This window comes from Manis pentadactyla, chromosome 8 (genome assembly GCF_030020395.1).
Source record: "Manis pentadactyla isolate mManPen7 chromosome 8, mManPen7.hap1, whole genome shotgun sequence".
NCBI classification, from domain to species: Eukaryota; Metazoa; Chordata; class Mammalia; order Pholidota; family Manidae; genus Manis; species Manis pentadactyla.
This window is the reverse complement of record NC_080026.1, coordinates 116,116,993-116,137,548: the sequence shown is the minus strand read 5'-3', so window position 1 is coordinate 116,137,548 and position 20,556 is coordinate 116,116,993. Positions and strand designations below refer to the sequence as shown.

At 47.3% G+C, this 20,556-nt stretch overlaps 1 protein-coding gene across 1 annotated transcript; it reads right to left on the bottom strand.

Moving 5' to 3' along the window:
* Window positions 1-2,593: 2,593 nt before the first annotated feature.
* On the bottom strand, window positions 2,594-19,978 carry LOC130684484 (glutathione S-transferase omega-2-like). The gene is given in 6 exon segments (XM_057505388.1): window positions 2,594-2,962; window positions 3,888-3,955; window positions 3,958-4,109; window positions 7,285-7,393; window positions 7,662-7,733; window positions 19,948-19,978. Coding segments are annotated over 6 exon segments (801 nt in total).
* Between the last annotated feature and the right edge of the window lie 578 nt (window positions 19,979-20,556).

Sequence of the window (20,556 nt, the reverse complement as noted above, 5' to 3'; positions counted from 1 at the left end):
ACAAAGGTTAAACACTGAGTCTCAGTTCTTGTTCTTATGACTGATGGATGCATTCTGTGGCCCTGTTCAGTGGTTTTGCCTCCCCCACTTAGCCGTGACTTCAACAAAAACACATATTCCTGCTTGCTGTTGCCAAGCTGCATGTGTGAAGAAGGGCGTGGTCTGTAAAGAGTCAAGCTCTTAGGCAGTAGGACCTTCCTGAAGGTCTGGAACAGCCCCCAGGTTTCCTCCCTCAGTGTATTTCCACATGAATAGCCAATCAGCACCTCACACTGGACAAAATGGATCCTCCCTCCACCTCTCTGAAAAGCATCACATTTCCTGAGCAGAAACTTGGAAACCATCCTCAACAATGCTAACCTCTTGGCAGACCCTGCTCATTTCACTCCCTGTTAATCTTTCCAATCAAATCCCCTCTCCAATTCACTTTGATGTGGTCCCCCAAATCCCCCACCATCCCCCATACTGCCCCCTCTCATCCAACCTTTATACAGTAGGTTGCTGGGCTGAACATTTCAAAAAGCAAGAGGGAGCACGCCATTCCCTGCTTAATAATTCCTCATTACTCTCCATCAAGTTTTACAAAGCGCAAATTTCCTTGGCACAGTTGAAAAGGTCCTTTAGCACCAGACTCTGGTCCACCTCTACATTTACCTGTTACCAATAACTCCCTGGTCACTAACCTCTCTCTGCTTATTGTTTGCTGGACACACCAGTCTTTCTGCTCTGTGCCTCTGCTTCATCCTGGAGAAGTCAACAGAGGCCTTAGTCTGCACCCAGCAAATCACCAGGTCCCTCTCTTAGCTATGTGGGCAGCAGAGTACTTGCTACACCATAGTTTTAAATGGGTGTAAGAGTCTGTCTCTCCCTACTTGGGGCGTTGAGCTCTGTGAATGTCTTTGCATTCTGCAGTCCTAGGACCAGAGTCAAGCTTTTTGTATTCCTAGAGCTTGGCTTACTTTTTGTATCCCTAGGTATGTAGTACCTAGCTCAGGGCCTGCAGAGAGAGAGGCTACTCCCATCTGTAAAGTAGGCACAGTACCATTTACCTGAGCTGGTTATTGGGAAGATTAAATGAGATGGTGGATGCAAACACGTGCAGCATAGTGCATGGCACAAAAATATGGGTTCACTTTCCCTGGAAGAGCCCCAACAAAAGAACCATCACATTATACATTTATGCAGCAATCTGCAATTTACAGAGTTCATCCATCATTCAAATGTAGAGAAGGAGAGCAACAGATCAAAATATGTTTTCAATTTTCTTTGAATTCAGAGGGTTCTGTTTCAATTCAAAACTCCTTTCCCTGGCCCAGCATTTATCTGTAAGAAGGTTAACCAGGCATGATGGAATCAGTTCGGCTAATCTTTAAAATAAAGACCTTAAAAATGCTCTATGTATAAGAGCTTTCAAATTTCCTTCCCCAGAAGCTACCTTATTAGATGTCATGTTAAACAAGATGTTAAAAGCAGGGCTGTTCTGGGTGAAGCAGGATCTGAACCACCCACCAGACCTCCCCTTGCTGGGCCATTCCTTTGCAGAACCTAGAGGCTCAGAAAATACACCTTTCAAAACACTCCTTCACTCTATAAATGTGGAAAACCAAGCAGAGAGAGGTCTAGAAGCTTGCCCAAGGTTCTGGAATCCAGTAAATCCGGCTGAGGATCTCATACTCTTTCCACCACATCATACTGCCTCCAGAGTCAAGACCACAGTCTGTGGTCTCAGGACCAAGGGTTGACTACACATGACTGTTTATCGTCTATAAATGTTGCAACTCTACAAATGCAAGGTAGCTGGAAGTATAAATGATTCAATCTGTTTCCACTTGACAAAGGTCAAATGGAAGAGTATTAATATCAGCTTTCCCTTAAGGAGAAAAGAACAGCATTGTCTGGCTGCCCACAGAGTAACAACCCAACCATAAAAGGAATATATCAGTTTCTGGAACAAAGATGAAGGAAGTCAAAGACCCACCTCCCAGATTATTCTAGAGGTAAGAGTTAACTAGCCCAATTACTGCCAGGTTAATGCAGGATCTGCTAGCAGAGATTGCTCCATGCTCACCCATAGCTACTTTCCCCTTCTTTCTTAATTATAGTACCCTGATTTTATTTAGGGTGTCCCAAGAAGAAAGAGTAATTTCCCCAGGCTCTCCTGCAGATAGTTATGACCATACAATTAAGTCCTGGCCAATGATAGTTAAGTAGTCATTGAGTAGGACTTCTGGCAAAACCCTCTAAAGGGGCATGGCCTTTGGCCATTTTCTTCTTTTCTGTTCTCCTTTCTGCAACCTGAAACTTAGATGTGATGGCTGCAGCTCCAACAGCTGTCTTCTCACTGTGAGGATGAATAGCCTTGCACTAAAGATGACAGAGCAGAAAGAAAATTACTCAGTTCCTGGTGACTTCATGAAGAAGCCATCAAAATTGCCCTGAACTGTCCTACCTCTACCTTTTTTATGTGAGAGAATAAACCCTTATAAGATAAATTTACAGTAGTTAGGTCTCTTTTCCTAGCAGCCAAACCTTGGCCCCATTGGCAGAAGCTAAGGAAGCCATACAGACATACTTAGCAGATCTCTGTATGTGGTTAACAGATGTGGTGACTCCAGGAAAGGAAGAAATTCACCACATATCCTTCCCAACTCCTTGACAGATTTTCAAGAATATAATTCCAGAGCCAGTTAGCGGAGAGTAAACATTCACAAGTTAAAATTAGATGATCAGTAGCCAAACTTATCAAAGTTTGGCAGAAAGAATAAGTCCGTGAAAGCAGTGGGTGTCTGGGGGAGCAGATTGGGGACGCTGCATCACTTCTTCCACTATATCTGACCAGGAGAGGGGCCTCTTTTTGTATCTCTTCAAGAGAGCTGAATTCCTGACACAGGGCTGGCTTCAGATCAGCACACTGTCTCCCACATCTCAATGGTACCAGCCACTGCTTGGTCAAATGTGGGGCCTAAACAAAGGACAGAGGCTCTCAGTGGAGAAGTCTGAGGGAACTCCACATTCCTGTTCCACCTAAAAATGCAACCGAAACTGTGTCACCCTAATTAACAGGCTGACACCCATACCCAGGCTCCTCAGCTGTCTCTGAGGGGCATCCCGGTGGTGCCAGGAATCCCCTTACCACAGCACCATGGTAAAACAAGGTCCTTTAAAAGGGGTTCTCCAGTTTTCTTACTTCATCAGCTACTTCCGTGCTGTACAATCTTAGGCGGGGCAATTAATCTCTCTACGCCTCAGTGTCCCCATCTGAAAAATGGATACGATCATAGCACTCACCCTAAAGGGCAGTAGTGAGGCTCACATGAGTTCACATTTATAAAGTAGTGATGATAGTGTTTGGCACAACGTAAGTCCTCAATACATGTCAGCTATTAATATCACTGAGTTATTTTTACTTCTTTTCAAAGAAAACTACTTTTAAATTTCTCCATCATTTTTTTCCCATTATCAACAGGTGTCACCTTGTCTTTCTTCTCCACATTTTCCAAGAGCTGACACTCTTGCTCTGCGTAAAGGACAACCCCCTTCTGTGCATTACCTTCTTCACACCCCATTATTTTTTTTACCTGAAACCTTAGATAGGTCCCTTAGATATATACAGGCACTACCAGTTTTCAGCCCGTCCAATGTTCCTATCTCAAGCCACACAGTCATAACTACACCACAACCATACCTCTTGAGACTGCTAGTTGAAATGGAAGAGTGTCTATCAGTTAAGCCAGGTGATAGACCTACTATGATTCTATGCCACTTATCCTCCTAAGGCGCACATAGGAAAACAAAACAATTTCACCAATCGTTTAGCTTTAAAAATGGATTGAAATTTGGGAAAGACATCCAAATAGAGTGTAAGTTGTTTTAAACATTGGATATACCTGATAGAATAGCTCCAATAACATCTTCCGGCAAGCTCGCTTATAAGGCTCATGGGGCTACTGCTTCCTCCCGGGTAAGTGCCATCCAGGTAGTCACAAGCGACGACTGATTCATAGATCAGGTGACATTGGCTGTTCTCCAGGCCAGGAATTTGGCCAAAAGGGTGCTTTGTGTAGTACCATTCAGGCTTGTTTCTCACGTTAATGTTGATAACTTCATGTCTTAGAAAGCAGAGGGAAAATAAGGCAGAACAAAAACGAGAGGCTTACCCAGGCAGAAGCAATCGATTTATAAAAATTAAATTTGCAGTAAGTTTTTTAACATCTAGGTCTTTTACAAAGAAAAATGCACAGCCATATCATTCATTGTCTTCCTTCCTACAGTTGTGTGTGTTGAATGTTGCCTGTGCCTTGTCTCCTGTGCTCCTTGTGATTCCTGTCTCTGGGAGGTTGAATCTCCTGCCCCAAATCACCACTAGGAAGTAGCAGAGCCAAGAATGGGAGCCCAGTAGGTCTGACTCAGAGCTCACATGCTTTTAGAACTCAAAAGTACAACTCTGCCTTTAACAGGTCACCACAGCATATGGTTAAGTGTTAGCAGTTATGGGCATGAATGCTGGCATCAAACCTCCTGGGGTCTGGACAGTCTAGCTTGTGATCTTGGCTGAATTCCTTAACCTCCCTGTGCTCAGTGCCCTTAACTGTAAAACGGGGGAAATAGTTATATCCACCTCTTGGCATGTTGTAAAGATCAAATAAGTGAATACTAATAAAGTGCTTAGGACAGTGCCTAGTATATAAGCATGCAATAACTGTTTAATTCTTCTTCTTAATTATTATTAGAGGTTCAAGCCTACAAAGTTTATTGAGGTGCTCACATATGATTAAAATAGGTTAAAGGAAATAAGTGTGTATATCCTTTGCTCAGGTAATTGTCTTAAATTCTAAAGTGGTTCTCAACCAAGAGTGATCTTGTCCCATTCCCCAGGGACACATAGCAATGTCTGGAGATACAATGTTTTTGGTTGTGATAACTGGAGGAAGAGGGGATTCAACTACCACCTAATGGGTAGACACCAGGGATACCGCTAAATATCCAGTAACACTCAGAAAACCTCCCCACACCCCTAACACATAATAAAGAATTGTCTGGCCCAAATGCCAATAGTGAAAGCATTGAAAAACTCTGCCCTAAAGAAATATTTACAATAATTTCTAAGCTGCCAATTTCTCATTCTGGGTAAAACATCAAGCGATTGTTACTTCAAATAGAGAACATTAGGGTCAACTAGAATTGAGCCAGAGGGAAGAATCAGGGCATACATGCTATACACATCACACAACAGAATTACATAATTTTATGTAAAATGTCTCTGTATTTCTCTGACATGAATCTGAAACTCTGAAGTTATCTCCTGATGATGGACTCGCCGAGACAAGAGCCGAAAGTCTGGAGTAACCCGTTATCAACCTACTGGCTTTGAGGCCAGCGGCATTACACAGTCCCCATTCCAGGGAAGTTGCTCTACCTTCCAAATCCAGAACTCCCTGCAGGAGCTGGTCTTGCAAAATTCCTTCTGGAAGGATAGATACCCATTTCTATGTCAGAACCTTCAAGGCACCTCTTGATAGTGAGGTAGGGCAGAGACATGGAACAAGCATCATGATTAATTTTCCTGCCTATAATGAAAATGCTCAGATATAAGTAGCACAGTAAGAACAGCAGGGACTCCATCTTAAGGCCAAGATTCCATTTCAATTTAAAAACCAGGGAGGTAGGAGGTAAGATTCCTAACGTATTTTATGGTAATTGGCCAATAACCTACCCTGTCTTATGGCAGGGCAAGCAGACCTAAATGATATGTTCCCACTGCTTGAGGGTAACCACTATCTTGGAGAACATGATCGAGAAATTCCTTGTGTTAAGCTGACAATATCTAGAAGACAGACTGGATGGTGACATGATGTCTCTCACCAGAGACAGACATCATGAGGCAACATGTAAAGCCTACTCCACACCCCCACTCCAGCCCTTTGACCCATTTTTGAAAACCTTAAAAGACAGAATCCAAAGCCTTAGCCGCACCTCCTCTCCGAGGTTGGTTTTACATAATCCCCTTTCTTCAAGTGTGTACTTTGCCCTAAATAAAGACTTCTTGCTGCTCAACTTGCTGCATTTTGTTTCTGTGGTCTTCCAGTGGTAAATGTCTTTCTTGTATCACTACTTCATTCAATTTTCTAGACTTAAGCACTAGTCTTCTCTCTCTGTCCTACTTCAGACAAGTAGGGAAGGGCTGCTGAGATCTCTGATTTGGGCTTGCAAGTTCCCATCACCTGGGTGATCAGGACGGGACTGCAGCTGTACAATCACGCTCTTTAGCAGCCTGCCCCCAGATCTCCTTTCTTTGCCTTTGGGAAGTTCTCAGAAGATAATCTGACTCCATCCAGTGCTCTGCGGCTCCCCCATATCCTGGGGTGGTAGGAGCTTAGTTAACACGCGGTGCAGATTCAAGGGGACCCTGGCTTCAGGAGTGGGCAAGGGATCTGCCCTAAGAGGAGCAGGAATGCAATGAGCTTCCCTTCCCTCCCTCTGCTCTTCCTTGCACTCTGCTGCCAGCACAGCTGCTGTCATTTGCTGCTAAGTCTCACTTTAGTAATTCCTTCCTTACCGACACTCCTCTGGCCTGCTCGAGAAGTCTTTCTTAGTCAGAGAAAAGACCTCTCCCGGACCTGGGTTGAGGTTTCACCTAGTGCTCAGGGAATGACCTCCCCAGATGCAGCTACCTGACAATAGCAGTCCCTTTTATTTCATTGTTTGGAAGTATTTGTTCATTAAAAAAATATTTTTAAGCACTTACTGTGTGCCAGGCCCTCCTCTAGACCAAGAGTAAAAGAGACAAAAGTCCTTAACCTCGAAACCTTACCATTGGGGGTGGGGTGGTGGTGAGGTGGGGGTGAGTGTAGGGGTGGGGCTGGGTGTGAGGAAAGTCACCAACAAATAAGAAAATGCTGGAGCTGGAAAGCGAAATGAAGAGAACAGAGCTGATCTAAAGGTGCCTGAGATGTGGGCGGGGGTACCCGGTATGGAGAAGTCAAAGAAAGCCAGGGCCTCAGCTGTGTCCTTCTTTCACAAGCTTTAAGGGAGGGATGGGGTGGGGAACCCGAACCCACTCACCAGCACCATCATTCAGTTTATGCTGAGTTGTCCTAAAAGTTTAAGGCACAAACACAACTCTAAGAAAAAGCTCTCTATCTCAGGAAGGCCGCTAAAGAACACTTTGCTAACCATTTATTGGCTTTGCCTCAGTAGAAAGCAACAGAGAGCCCTCTGGAATCTGAGCAGGGTGCCCCTAATTTTAAACCGCCCCTGTGGGGCACTTCGCCCCCTGCTTCTCACAGGATGCCTTTGGCCCCGAGGACAAGGCGCGTCCTGAGCGCACAGGAGCAGAACAGCGTGCTGTAGCTGCGGATCAGGCCCTGTGGCACCGGCCCTGGGGGTATGCATCCTGCGAGGGAGGGGAGAGGGAGGGATGTAGCCCGGTGGCTGGATAAGCTCACCCGCCTCCCAGGACCCCAAGCCGGCTGCGCGTGCTTCGCTTCCCGAGGCCCAGAGATGTCACTTTCATTTCACAGGTGGCTTTTGGGCGGAGGAACCCATCAAGTTCCTCCCCGCTGTGCTGGTAAGGGAGCCAAGGTCGGTCTACTCCCTCCAGAGAAAGCATCCCCCAGCCTGGCAGTGCCCCCCACCCGCAGGCCGCTGTCCGCAGGACTCACCTTTCCCCAGGGTCCTGCTCTTATCCTCAGCCACGCCTCCTGCCCCAAATTCAATTACTGAGCCACTGAGCTCTGGGGGGCAGAGGGGACGTGATCTGAGCCGAGAGCTAGGGTACCTTAACCAAGAGAGGCATCACCCCAGATTATTCGAAAGCCTAAAGAGTAGGAAGAGTGGGCAAGAAAACCCCTTCTTTAGTAGAGCATTCGGGGGGAAGGTCACCTCCACATCAATAATCCGTTAAGAATGGGCACTTAAAGTCCAGCACATATTTCAAGGGGGTTTAATGAGAATTGACCAGGTAATGCTAATATGTTCTTTCCCATTCTAAGCCCTCCCTCCTGTATTTCTACGACACTTACACACGTCTGTAAAATGAGAAAGGTTTTGTTTGTTTTCACTTTTCTTAATAAGGCCACACTTCTACATGATACAGCAGTTAAGAAAAACTTGTCCGTGTTGACCTCTTGCCCTGTCCTGACAGTGACTGCCTCACTTGCCTCACCCTAGTTCTGGCTCTGAAAAATTGGTGATGAAACAAGATACTTAGATGCAAAGACAAATTTGTAAGCTCTCTCCAACCCCCAGCATAAATTTCAGAGAAAACCCTTTCAGTTTCTAAGGTCACATTGCCAACGGCCTAGCAATACAGGAGCCGACTGGATAGCATTTCCACCTACGTGAGATAAAGGAGATAGCTGGCCTTTGCTCTGACCCTGATCAGCTGAGGTCCTAAAATTTAGCAGGTGGAAAGATAATTTCAACTTTTTCAGGACTGAGGTGAAAGAGGAACTACTTGTAAATAAATGGATTTTGTAGGATTTCACAGGTAAAGAAGAAAAGAAAAGTATATGTCTCACTCACACTGACTGATTTCCATAGATTACTTTATTTGATTCCCAAACTACTCAGTTAGACATCTAGTATGATTACTGGTTTACAAAATAGAAAGCAACCTTAGAAAAATGAAATTATTAGCCCAGTGACCAGCTACTAGGGATAAACAACGTAAAAAGTCTACAGCCTGATTCGAATAAACTGCTAAAGATGATAACAATCTGGAGAGGATAGAATATAAGTCCCAAAAAAGATATATAACACATAATGGCTGCTCAACAGAAGTTAGCTGAATCTAAATATCTTCATGAAAATTCCCACTCAGAGAAACTATACCTCCATATTCTCAGGATAGTTTGGACTTGGGATACTGAGTCACCTCAACAAGTTCACAGAAGTGGGTGTATAAAACAAAGCAAATTTATTAATTTGCAAGAAGACTTTTAGAACATCATGCAGACGAGAAATGTTCCCTGCGTCCTGGGCAAGCCACATGGGAACCAAAGATGAGAAGGCAGCTTATGCTTGGCAAAGCTGGCACAGGAGCAGGGCAGGAGGAGTCAGGGAATGAGGTCCAATAGCGGGGTCTTTGTTCATTTCTGTGGTCCTCTAACCCGTGGACAGGTACCGGCCAGGAAGACCAGTATTCCAGTCAGTCTGGCTTGTACATCTCTTTGGCCAGTGCCTCAGGGGCAGGGTTTACTTGGTAGCATTTCTCCTTTTCCTCTTTCATAATTTTGTGATATTTATTTTATTTACTAATTTTGTTTAGTGTTTTATAAGCATTATCTCCCAGTTACACAGACTTGCATTTGCCAAAGTTGAGTGACTCCTATATACCGCGTTCACCCCTTGTGGCGGTGACGACAGCGATACGTACACAGACCTGGTTCACTTCAGTTGTTTATTGTTGCTCGGAAGGCCGGGAGAAGGTGAGTGAGAAGAAGCAACAGCCGGGGGGAGCGAATGAGAGGAAGAATGAGAGGAGACAGAGACAGAGATTGAGAGAGAATGAGAGTGAGTGAGTGAGAGAGTGAGAGAGTGAGAGAGTGAGAGAGTGAGAGAGTGAGAGAGTGAGAGAGTGCTTCTCTTTCCTGCTTATGCCTTATATAAAGGAAGCTGGCCTATGGTGATCAAGATCATGCAAGCCTATAGGAGCAACTTCCTTATGCTAATGCCACCAAACCAGGCAGGGTGGCGCCCAGGAAGCGTGCGCCACCTTAGGGCATTGGTCAACTAGAGTGGAAGGGCGGTGTTCAGCCATAGTGGGACTCAGCCTCGGCCGTAGGCCGGCCCCTACATCTCCCCCTTTTTTGTTTTTTAGCACAATGAGGCTCGGGGACCATGCCTGTCTTAGGTTGTCAGGGAGGTGCAGCATCCTTACCCGTCATAAGGCAACAGACAGCTAAGGTCTGCACCCTGTCTTAGGTTGGTATGCGTACCTCCTGATCTTACCCGTCTTTGACTACTGGTCCAACATATTGTGCTACACCCTAGGGGAGATGCCTTCTTCTATAGCTGCCATGGCCTGCACCAGAGCCATCCGCACTTTCCGATGTTGCCGTTGCATGGAACAGAACACCCATGCCTGACCAGGCTTTGGTGGCATTTAGCATGGCTTCAGCAAACTGAGCTACAGACAACGCCTCTAACTTTTGGGGACTAACATTCAATATTTCTTGCCATAGCTGAGTGGTGAGCACATCAAACTCACTGGACCAATTGGTGGATAACATCTTGCCTAATTCCCTGGACAGATTGGCAGCTTTAGAGAGGTTATGAAAAGGAATGCCAGCAACACATAGAGCTGTCAAAAGGCAGATATGGGAGATTAAGTGTACTATAGGTAGAGAAAAAGGCAGGAAAGGTATGTGCAGTTTCAGTCACCGGGAGTGGAATAGGCCAAGCCTTCACCAGACCCCATAGTTCTCTGGGTTCCGCTATCGCCTGCTGAAGAATCAGTAGCAGGATGAGCATCAGTGGCATCGGCATCTCGCACTTCCGGTTCTGGTCTTGCCACTCTCCGTGTCAGGCGTTCAGGCACCCAGATGGGATTGTTTCGGTCCTGTGGGAAAACACAAACAGAGCCTCGGCTCCAGATTAACACTGGATCCGGGCCTTTCCATGATCCTTCCAATACATCCTTCCACATAACTGCGGGCATGTCTTTAGGCCTGGAACGGCGATTATGCCGCTCTGCTGCACTGTGGCCATCTTTGTCCAATGTCAAAAAATTTAAAATGAACAATATGATGTTAAGTTTGTCTCTGGGGGATCTGAAGTCTGCCCCTATTCCCCCTTTTTGTTTATAGAGAACATTTTTAAGGGTCAGGTTGGCGCGCTCTACCACGCCTTGCCCTTGAGGGTTATAGGGAATGCCCGTGGTGTGGGTGATATCCATTGTTTTTAAAAAGCTGAGGAGCGACTGGGATGTATATGCTGGCCCATTGTCAGTTTTTAAATGTTTGGGCTTTCCCCAGGCCGAAAATGCCTGGAGGCAGTGAGATATGACATCTCTAGATTTTTCTCCTGTATGGCAAGAGGCAAAAATGATGCCTGAGCAGGTGTCTACAGACACATGGACATATTTCATCTTACCGAATTCTGGAATATGGGTAACATCCATTTGCCAAATGTGATTGGGGAGTAGTCCCTTTGGATTAACTCCTTCTGAGATGGAGGGTAGGAGTGTGACACACCATTTGCAACTGACTACTATGGCTCTTGCTTGGTCTCTAGTAATATTATATTTTAGGCGAAGGGTATGTGCATTGACATGGAATTGTTTGTGAAATTGAGCAGCTTGTTCTACAGGGTCAAATAGAACTAAGATGTTAAACTCACGGGTCAGGGCATCGGCACGTCTGTTTCCCTCAGCAATGGGTCCTGGGAGGGAAGTGTGGGCTCTTACATGTCCAATAAAGAAAGGTTCTGATCGAGTCCATATTAGTTGTTGTAGCTTTCTAAAAATGTTGGCAACGGGGGAAGACTGGCTAATATAACTTACATTCTCTAAGATGGACACAGCAGTCACTACATACTGACTATCTGCTAAAAGGTTAAAAGGTTCCTGTGAGAAAAGCGTAAAGGCTTGTGCTACAGCCAACAGCTCTGTTTGTTGGGCTGAAGTGGTTGGAAAACTGAATGTCCAAGATTGGTCACCAGTGACCACAGTCCCAATGCCATTCTTTGACCCATCAGTGAACACCACCTTGGCTTTGGGTATGGGATTACATCTTGTGTTTTTAGGAAAGATGACGGGATTAGAGAGGCAGAACTGTAGCCAAGGATGTTTTGGGTAGTGGTTGTCAAAGGAAGCATTGGTGATGGTGTAAGCAACAGCCCATGCATCACAGCATGCAGTAAGACATTCAATCTGCTCAGCAGTATAAGGCGTTATTATTATGTTTGGGGGAATCCCAAATGTTTTTATAGCTGTCCTGATTCCCTTGATGATCAAATCAGCTATACTCTGAGGATACCATCTTAATGTTTTTCCTGGAGAGTGGGCCAGATATACCCAGAGAATTGGCCCTTCCTGCCAAAGTACCCCTGTTGGGCTATTATTACTGGGTATCACTATAAGGAATAGCAATTTGCCATAGTCTATTCTATCTACCTGGGCAAGCTGCAAGCGGGATTGGACTAGGCTCAAGGCTTCCTTGGCTCGCTTACTGAGAGAGCACGGAGATGATAAATCAGAATCGCCCTTCAGTGTCTCATATAATGGACTGAGCTCTTCATCTGTAAGCTTTAGGAATGGCTTTACCCAATTTATATCTCCAAGTAGTTTTTGAAAATCATTAGGGGTTTTTAATTGATCTGTTGTTATGGTCATTTTTAATGGCCTAGCAATAGTATCTTCCAATTTAATTCCTAAATACTGTTTGGTGCAAGTTGCCTGTATTTTCTCTGGTGTTAGTTCCAGACCCCATATCTTAAAGTGTGCTTGCAAGAAGCAGAGGGCTTCTTCTACTTTACTATTCTTTTCATGACATAAGAGAATATCATCCATATAATGATAGATAATTACATCAGGGAACTTTTTTCTAACTTCTGCCAGGGCCTCATGCACATACAACTGGCACATAGTAGGGCTATTTGCCATGCCTTGTGGCAACACTTTCCACTCATACCGCTCATCTGGGCAATCATGGTTGATGGCTGGTACAGTGAAGGCAAACTTTTTACAGTCCTCAGAATGAAGAGGGATGGAAAAGAAACAATCTTTGATATCTATTACAATTGATTTCCAACCTTTTGGCAGGGCCATAGGCAATGGTAAACCTAATTGCACTGATCCCATGAGAATCATCTGATTATTTACAGCTCTTAAATCATGCAGCAATCTCCATTTTCCTGACTTCTTTCTTATGACAAATATGGGTGTATTAAATGGGGAAGTAGAACTTTGAAGATGCCCTGCGGCAATTTGCTCTTGCACTAATGTGTCATTGATGTCCCTGCAAACTTTGAGGTACACATTTAAATCTTTATTTTTCCAAGGCCTGATAGCCTCTTTACACCATTTATTTGCTTGCTCATAGGCCAACTGTTTTACTAGGGGCATTGCTGTGTCAACATCTCCAAATATACGGCCTGCAGTTTGCATTAACTTTGCCAAGAAGTCTGCATAAGGCTCATTTGGTCCTTGGAGTACTTTAGATAATTGACCCTGTAAATCACCAATGCCCTGGAGTGTTTTCCAGGCCTTGACAGCTGCTGTAGCTATTTGCATATACACAGCAGGAGGGTAATTTATCTGATTATGCTGTCCTAGGTAAGGTCCTGTGCCCATTAGCATCTCTAGGTTCCACTGATTGTTCCCTGCGGCAGCGTTGCGCCGGGCAGTGTCTTGAGAAAGCTCTGCCCACGCAGTTTTGAATAGCAGGTACTGACCTCCAGTAAGGCATGCTCAGGCTACATTAGCCCAATCATCTGGTGTTAGATTCTGAGTGGCTAATGACTCCACTATGGCCACAGTGAACGCTGCTTGCACTCTATAGGTGATGGCAGCTTCCTTTAGGCTTTTAACAAGCTTAAAATCTAGGGCTTGATGGTATCTTTGCTGGGTGTTTGGATCTTCTATTACTGGGAAGGCTGCATTCCCCTCCATGTTTAGCCATTCCCTCCATCTATTCTTGCCCAATTGTTCTTGGCACCCCTGGCCACCACAATATGAGTAACTCTGGTAAAGGGGTGGCTCTGCTCTATAGGTTGGAGAGCAAAATGGATAATTTGGGGCGGTTGGCACAATCTCTTCTACCTTACTGCTCTTATTGGGGAGAGGGGCTGAGCTAGTCTCTCCTTCCTCTCTGCTTATTCTCAGTCGGCTCAGTGAGGAGCACAATGTGGGCCGATGTCCTCTCTGAGCAGCCCTAGCCTCTAACTCTTCTCCTGATAATTCTTGGTCCTCTTCCTCATCAGAGGACCCCCCCTGTGTAGATCCACTTTCAGATGCTCTCGCAGAGGCTCTTTCCTCTTTCACTTCCTCAAGAATCTCCTCTCCCTCCCTTATGGCTTCTCTACAACTAGGTTTATTCTCCTTTAGGCAGCTCTTAACCAGCCCCCATATGGGGAGCGTCCCAGCCGGGAGCGGCTCCCTGCGATCTGCGCTGCGCAGATCCTCGCCTAACTTTTCCCACACGGGGGTAGTGATTCTTCCTGCATCTAGGAACCACGGAGCATGCTTCTCCACTGTGTGGAGGAAAGCCCTTGCGGTTTTTGTTTTTAATGAGGTTCCGTTGGCCCTCAGGAGTGCTCTCAAAGGCTCTTCTACTCTAATTCGAGACTCTTCAGATCCCATGTTAGCGATTAAAGGATAAAAGGCTACTTCTAAGTGTATGGGTAAAGGGTACTCTTATCGCTAACCTGCATTCGTCGCTATACCGCGAACTTTCCTTGCTTCGTCGCTTTCCCGCGAACTTTCCTGGCTTCGTCGCTTTCCCGCGAACTTTCACTGGCGCCCTAACTTTTCATAACATTTTTGACAAAACAAAACAGTACAACAAAGAACACTATGACGGACAGACAAAACAGAAATCCCCACCACAGCCGCTTGCTATCTCCTTTCCTACTCCTACATTTGCTTTGCTCGTTGGTCCACTCACCCTTCTCATCTGAGGCGCCTTCCCGAGCAATCCTTCCTAACGGGGTCCACAGGTACTGCTTCAGGGTAAGAAGCTTTATGGCGTCCGCGTCCGGCAGATTCTCCTCTGGGTGGTTGGAGAAAAAAACTCCCGGGTTTCGGCACCAGATACCGCGTTCACCCCTTGTGGCGGTGACGACAGCGATACGTACACAGACCTGGTTCACTTCAGTTGTTTATTGTTGCTCGGAAGGCCGGGAGAAGGTGAGTGAGAAGAAGCAACAGCCGGGGGGAGCGAATGAGAGGAAGAATGAGAGGAGACAGAGACAGAGATTGAGAGAGAATGAGAGTGAGTGAGTGAGTGAGTGAGAGAGTGAGAGAGTGAGAGAGTGAGAGAGTGAGAGAGTGAGAGAGTGAGAGAGTGAGAGAGTGAGAGAGTGAGAGAGTGAGAGAGTGAGAGAGTGAGAGAGTGAGAGAGTGAGAGAGTGAGAGAGTGAGAGAGTGCTTCTCTTTCCTGCTTATGCCTTATATAAAGGAAGCTGGCCTATGGTGATCAAGATCATGCAAGCCTATAGGAGCAACTTCCTTATGCTAATGCCACCAAACCAGGCAGGGCGGCGCCCAGGAAGCGTGCGCCACCTTAGGGCATTGGTCAACTAGAGTGGAAGGGCGGTGTTCAGCCATAGTGGGACTCAGCCTCGGATGTAGGCCGGCCCCTACACTATACAGTTTCAGGATTGGTGGGCCAGGCCACAGGGGTTAATGCTCATGCAAATCTAGAAGATGGTTAGGTGGCCCGGATGGGTCAGCAGGAAGCCAAGCACAGAGCAAGGAAACATGGTCCCTATCTGAGCGAAGGCTTGGGAAAGTGGAAGGGCCGGGGCTGACCACTTACTGCAGCCCCAGCGTGCGCATGCAGTGAAGCTGTCCGAAGGTCGTGCTTGCTTTGCCTGCCTCAGGCCAGCTGGCCAGCCCAAATGGCCTCTTTGGGCTTTAAGGGCTCCCCTCATGGGTCATCTCTAGTAAGCCAGTCTCCAGGAGCGCCAAACCAAGGAGGTGTGACTCGCATGGGCTTTGAAGTACGGCAGACTTGGGCTGCGTCCTGACTCCCTGCTCAGTAGTTGGATGTTCTCTGTATTTGGGCAAATGTTCTATTCCAAGCCTCAGTTTCCTCATTGGTAAAATGGGAATAACCCTTTGTAGGACATGCATAGGTAGCGCTGAGCACCGTGCCCGGCACAGACCCATAATCCAGGCAGTAGTAGCGTCTCAAGACAACAGTGGTCAATGAAGGATCTATATTCTCTACTGAATTGGGCCCCCAACGTCCCCATCAGTGCCACTGCTCCCTCCTCTAAAGCTTGGGGAAAGGGCAAGGCACTGGGGACCCAGACTGCCCCAGATGGTGAGAGGGAAGGAGTTATCGGTTCTCTTGCGCTTGGTTTGTTCAGAGTGGAGGACAAAGCTGCTTGTCCTGACTTTTTGGCCAACTCTTGGAAAGGGAAAGTCAGGTTTGATGCATGTCCTGCACAGGCAGCCAGAGGGGACAGAGAGGAGGGAAGGTTTTCTAGAAGAGGAAGGAGGGTCATTTTGGAGTGCCCAAGAGGTCTGTAAGAACCTCATGAGCAGTTTCGGGGTCTGTGAATATTTCCTGTAGAATGTGCATCCCCCCTCCATCTGTGTGGCCTACTCTGTGACATCAGTGGAATGCAAGCACCTCACAAGGGACATCCCTGTTGCCAAGGCAACCCCTTCACCTCAACGTAGACAGAGAGGAACAAGAAGCACCCTTCACCTCAAGGTAGACAGGGAGGAACCAGAACCACCCTTCACCTCAAGGTAGACAGGGAGGAACAAGAAGAACCCTTCACCTCAAGGTAGACAGGGAGGAACAAGAAGCACCCCAACTGTAAGACGCCTATTGAAGGGAAGGTGCACAGGAGGAGTACCACAGGTGTGTCTGGCAGAGAGAGTGGGCAAGGGAAAGAGGGCAGATGGAGGGTCTTCAGGCCTTGGGGTCGGCCGCAGGGAATACAGTACAGTGCAGTGCAGACAGCTGCAGTCTTGTTTAGTTCTCTGAGCTGTGACCTGGAACAAAGCACAGCTTCTTCCAGGGCCTCTGGCAGCTTCCATGGCTCTGAGCCTCCTTTCTACAGCCTGAATGTGACGGGAGAAGGGGAAGAGCAGTCTGGAGCCGTGACGGGGAGCTTAGAAAATGGGCTTTCCCTTTTCCACCCTCACCCCCGAAGGAAAGTGAGACAAGGATGCGCATGTCCTTACTGGATGGGTGGGGAGGCTCAGGGGCTCAAAGAGAGCCTTCATTCTGTAATGAAGCAAGTACTTATTGTGCACCTATGATGTGCAAGGTGCTGTGCTAGCGATCTGGTGGCCTCATGGAGTTTTGAATGCACACCAAGAGAAGGAATGCCTGGAATCCACTGCCCCAAGAGTAGGCGCCAACTGGAAATGGAAGCAGGGTCTCACACCAGCTCTAGCAGGCTCCTAGAGCTGCTAGAGCTGCTAGAGCAGGCTCCTAAACATCTAGGTGGGTTAAATAAAACCTGCAGGTTCCCTTCCTCCCAGGAAGCTCATGCAGTAATTCGGAGGTGTTTGTGATATACTCGAGGTCTGGGGAGTGGTGGTAGAGAGGACAACCAAGGGTGTTAACTGTGTCCTGGAAAATAGAAAACTTACCTGGCAGCAGAAAGCAAGGAAAGAAAGATCAAGTCTGGCTTTGAAAGCTGATGGGAGACTGAGCCCCAGCATCTAATGTCTTTCCTACTTAATCACTGGGCGGTGTGGGGTGGCAAATCCAGTTCGTGGCCTGGCATGAGGGTGATGAGTAAGTGCCTTCTGGTATGATGTGTGTGGTGGGATGGGGGAGACCACAGCTATGCAGGGCCCCTCACCTAAGCAGAGAATGTCCCCAGGAGTGGAACAAGGCGGAGAGGGTCCAGACAGCTTCCCATCCCCCAGTCCCTACGTGTACCCTCTTCCCTTCCCCATCCAGGTCCTGTTCACCCACAAATGTCCTTCCCTAGCTCATTCAGGAAACCTTTCCCAAAACTCCATTTCACAGCTCCTTTATGTATGATCACTTACTTTCCACCCTTTATATCTCAGCATTTAATTGACTAGAACAGAGTAGAGCATATTACTACTACAGTCTATAGTCGGTATTTTAAACAAACTAAGCTTCTCAGCTACTAAGATGTATCGATGTCCCCTGGGCAGGGCCAGCTGGTGCCCAGTAGATTTCCCATTAAGGGTGGTGTTTACCTGGGTCATGTCTACTGTCCCAGGGTCTGGCTTTTAGCTGTGCACACTCAGAGAAACTTTACCTCCAGTATTTTCAGGATAGTTTGGACTTGGGCTACTGAGCCACCTCAACAAGCTCCCAGAATTGGGTGTACAAAACAATGCTAGTTTATTAATTTGCAAGGAGACTTTGTGAACATCATGCACACTAGAAGAGATATGTTCCCTGCGTCCTGGGCAAGCCACATGGGAACCAAAGATGAGAAGGCAGCTTATGCTTGGCAAAGGTGGCACTGGAGCAGGGCAGGAGGAGTCAGGGAATGAGGTCCAATAGCGGGGTCTTTGTTCATTTCTGTGGTCCTCTAACCCGTGGACAGGTACCGGCCAGGTAGACCAGTATTCCAGTCAGTCTGGCTTGTACATCTCTTTGGCCAGTGCCTCAGGGGCAGGGTTTACTTGGTAGCATTCCTCCTTTTCCTCTTTCATAATTTTGTGATTTTTATTTTATTTACTAGTTTTGTTTAGTGTTTTATAAGCATTATCTCCCAGTTACACAGACTTGCATTTGCCAAAGTTGAGTGACTCCTATACAGTTTCAGGATTGGTGGGCCAGGCCACAGGGGTTAATGCTCATGCAAATCTAGAAGATGGTTAGGTGGCCCGGATGGGTCAGCGGGAAGCCAAGCACAGAGCAAGGAAACATGGTCCCTATCTGAGCGAAGGCTTGGGAAAGTGGAAGGGCCGGGGCTGACCACTTACTGCAGCCCCAGCGTGCGCATGCAGTGAAGCTGTCCGAAGGTCGTGCTTGCTTTGCCTGCCTCAGGCCAGCTGGCCAGCCCAAATGGCCTCTTTGGGCTTTAAGGGCTCCCCTCATGGGTCATCTCTAGTAAGCCAGTCTCCAGGAGCGCCAAACCAAGGAGGTGTGACTCGCATGGGCTTTGAAGTACGGCAGACTTGGGCTGCGTCCTGACTCCCTGCTCAGTAGTTGGATGTTCTCTGTATTTGGGCAAATGTTCTATTCCAAGCCTCAGTTTCCTCATTGGTAAAATGGGAATAACCCTTTGTAGGACATGCATAGGTAGCGCTGAGCACCGTGCCCGGCACAGACCCATAATCCAGGCAGTAGTAGCGTCTCAAGACAACAGTGGTCAATGAAGGATCTATATTCTCTACTGAATTGGGCCCCCAACGTCCCCATCAGTGCCACTGCTCCCTCCTCTAAAGCTTGGGGAAAGGGCAAGGCACTGGGGACCCAGACTGCCCCAGATGGTGAGAGGGAAGGAGTTATCGGTTCTCTTGCGCTTGGTTTGTTCAGAGTGGAGGACAAAGCTGCTTGTCCTGACTTTTTGGCCAACTCTTGGAAAGGGAAAGTCAGGTTTGATGCATGTCCTGCACAGGCAGCCAGAGGGGACAGAGAGGAGGGAAGGTTTTCTAGAAGAGGAAGGAGGGTCATTTTGGAGTGCCCAAGAGGTCTGTAAGAACCTCATGAGCAGTTTCGGGGTCTGTGAATATTTCCTGTAGAATGTGCATCCCCCCTCCATCTGTGTGGCCTACTCTGTGACATCAGTGGAATGCAAGCACCTCACAAGGGACATCCCTGTTGCCAAGGCAACCCCTTCACCTCAACGTAGACAGAGAGGAACAAGAAGCACCCTTCACCTCAAGGTAGACAGGGAGGAACCAGAACCACCCTTCACCTCAAGGTAGACAGGGAGGAACAAGAAGAACCCTTCACCTCAAGGTAGACAGGGAGGAACAAGAAGCACCCCAACTGTAAGACGCCTATTGAAGGGAAGGTGCACAGGAGGAGTACCACAGGTGTGTCTGGCAGAGAGAGTGGGCAAGGGAAAGAGGGCAGATGGAGGGTCTTCAGGCCTTGGGGTCGGCCGCAGGGAATACAGTACAGTGCAGTGCAGACAGCTGCAGTCTTGTTTAGTTCTCTGAGCTGTGACCTGGAACAAAGCACAGCTTCTTCCAGGGCCTCTGGCAGCTTCCATGGCTCTGAGCCTCCTTTCTACAGCCTGAATGTGACGGGAGAAGGGGAAGAGCAGTCTGGAGCCGTGACGGGGAGCTTAGAAAATGGGCTTTCCCTTTTCCACCCTCACCCCCGAAGGAAAGTGAGACAAGGATGCGCATGTCCTTACTGGATGGGTGGGGAGGCTCAGGGGCTCAAAGAGAGCCTTCATTCTGTAATGAAGCAAGTACTTATTGTGCACCTATGATGTGCAAGGTGCTGTGCTAGCGATCTGGTGGCCTCATGGAGTTTTGAATGCACACCAAGAGAAGGAATGCCTGGAATCCACTGCCCCAAGAGTAGGCGCCAACTGGAAATGGAAGCAGGGTCTCACACCAGCTCTAGCAGGCTCCTAGAGCTGCTAGAGCTGCTAGAGCAGGCTCCTAAACATCTAGGTGGGTTAAATTAAACCTGCAGGACACCCTTCCTCCCAGGTAGTTCATGCAGTAATTTGGAGGTGTTTGAGATATACTCGAGATGTGAGTAGTGGTGGTGGATAGGACAACCAAGGGTGTCAACTGTGTCCTACCAATCACGAGAATCCCCCAGTCTGAGTGTCAGACGTGAGCGGACAACGATCAGCCGTCACTCCCGCCAGGTGCCCTCCTGCTGGACTCAGTGTGTGATATCAGTAGGTGGAGCTCAGATTCCCTTCTGTTTACTGGGTTTAGTAACAGCCAGTATCTGATAATATTCAGAC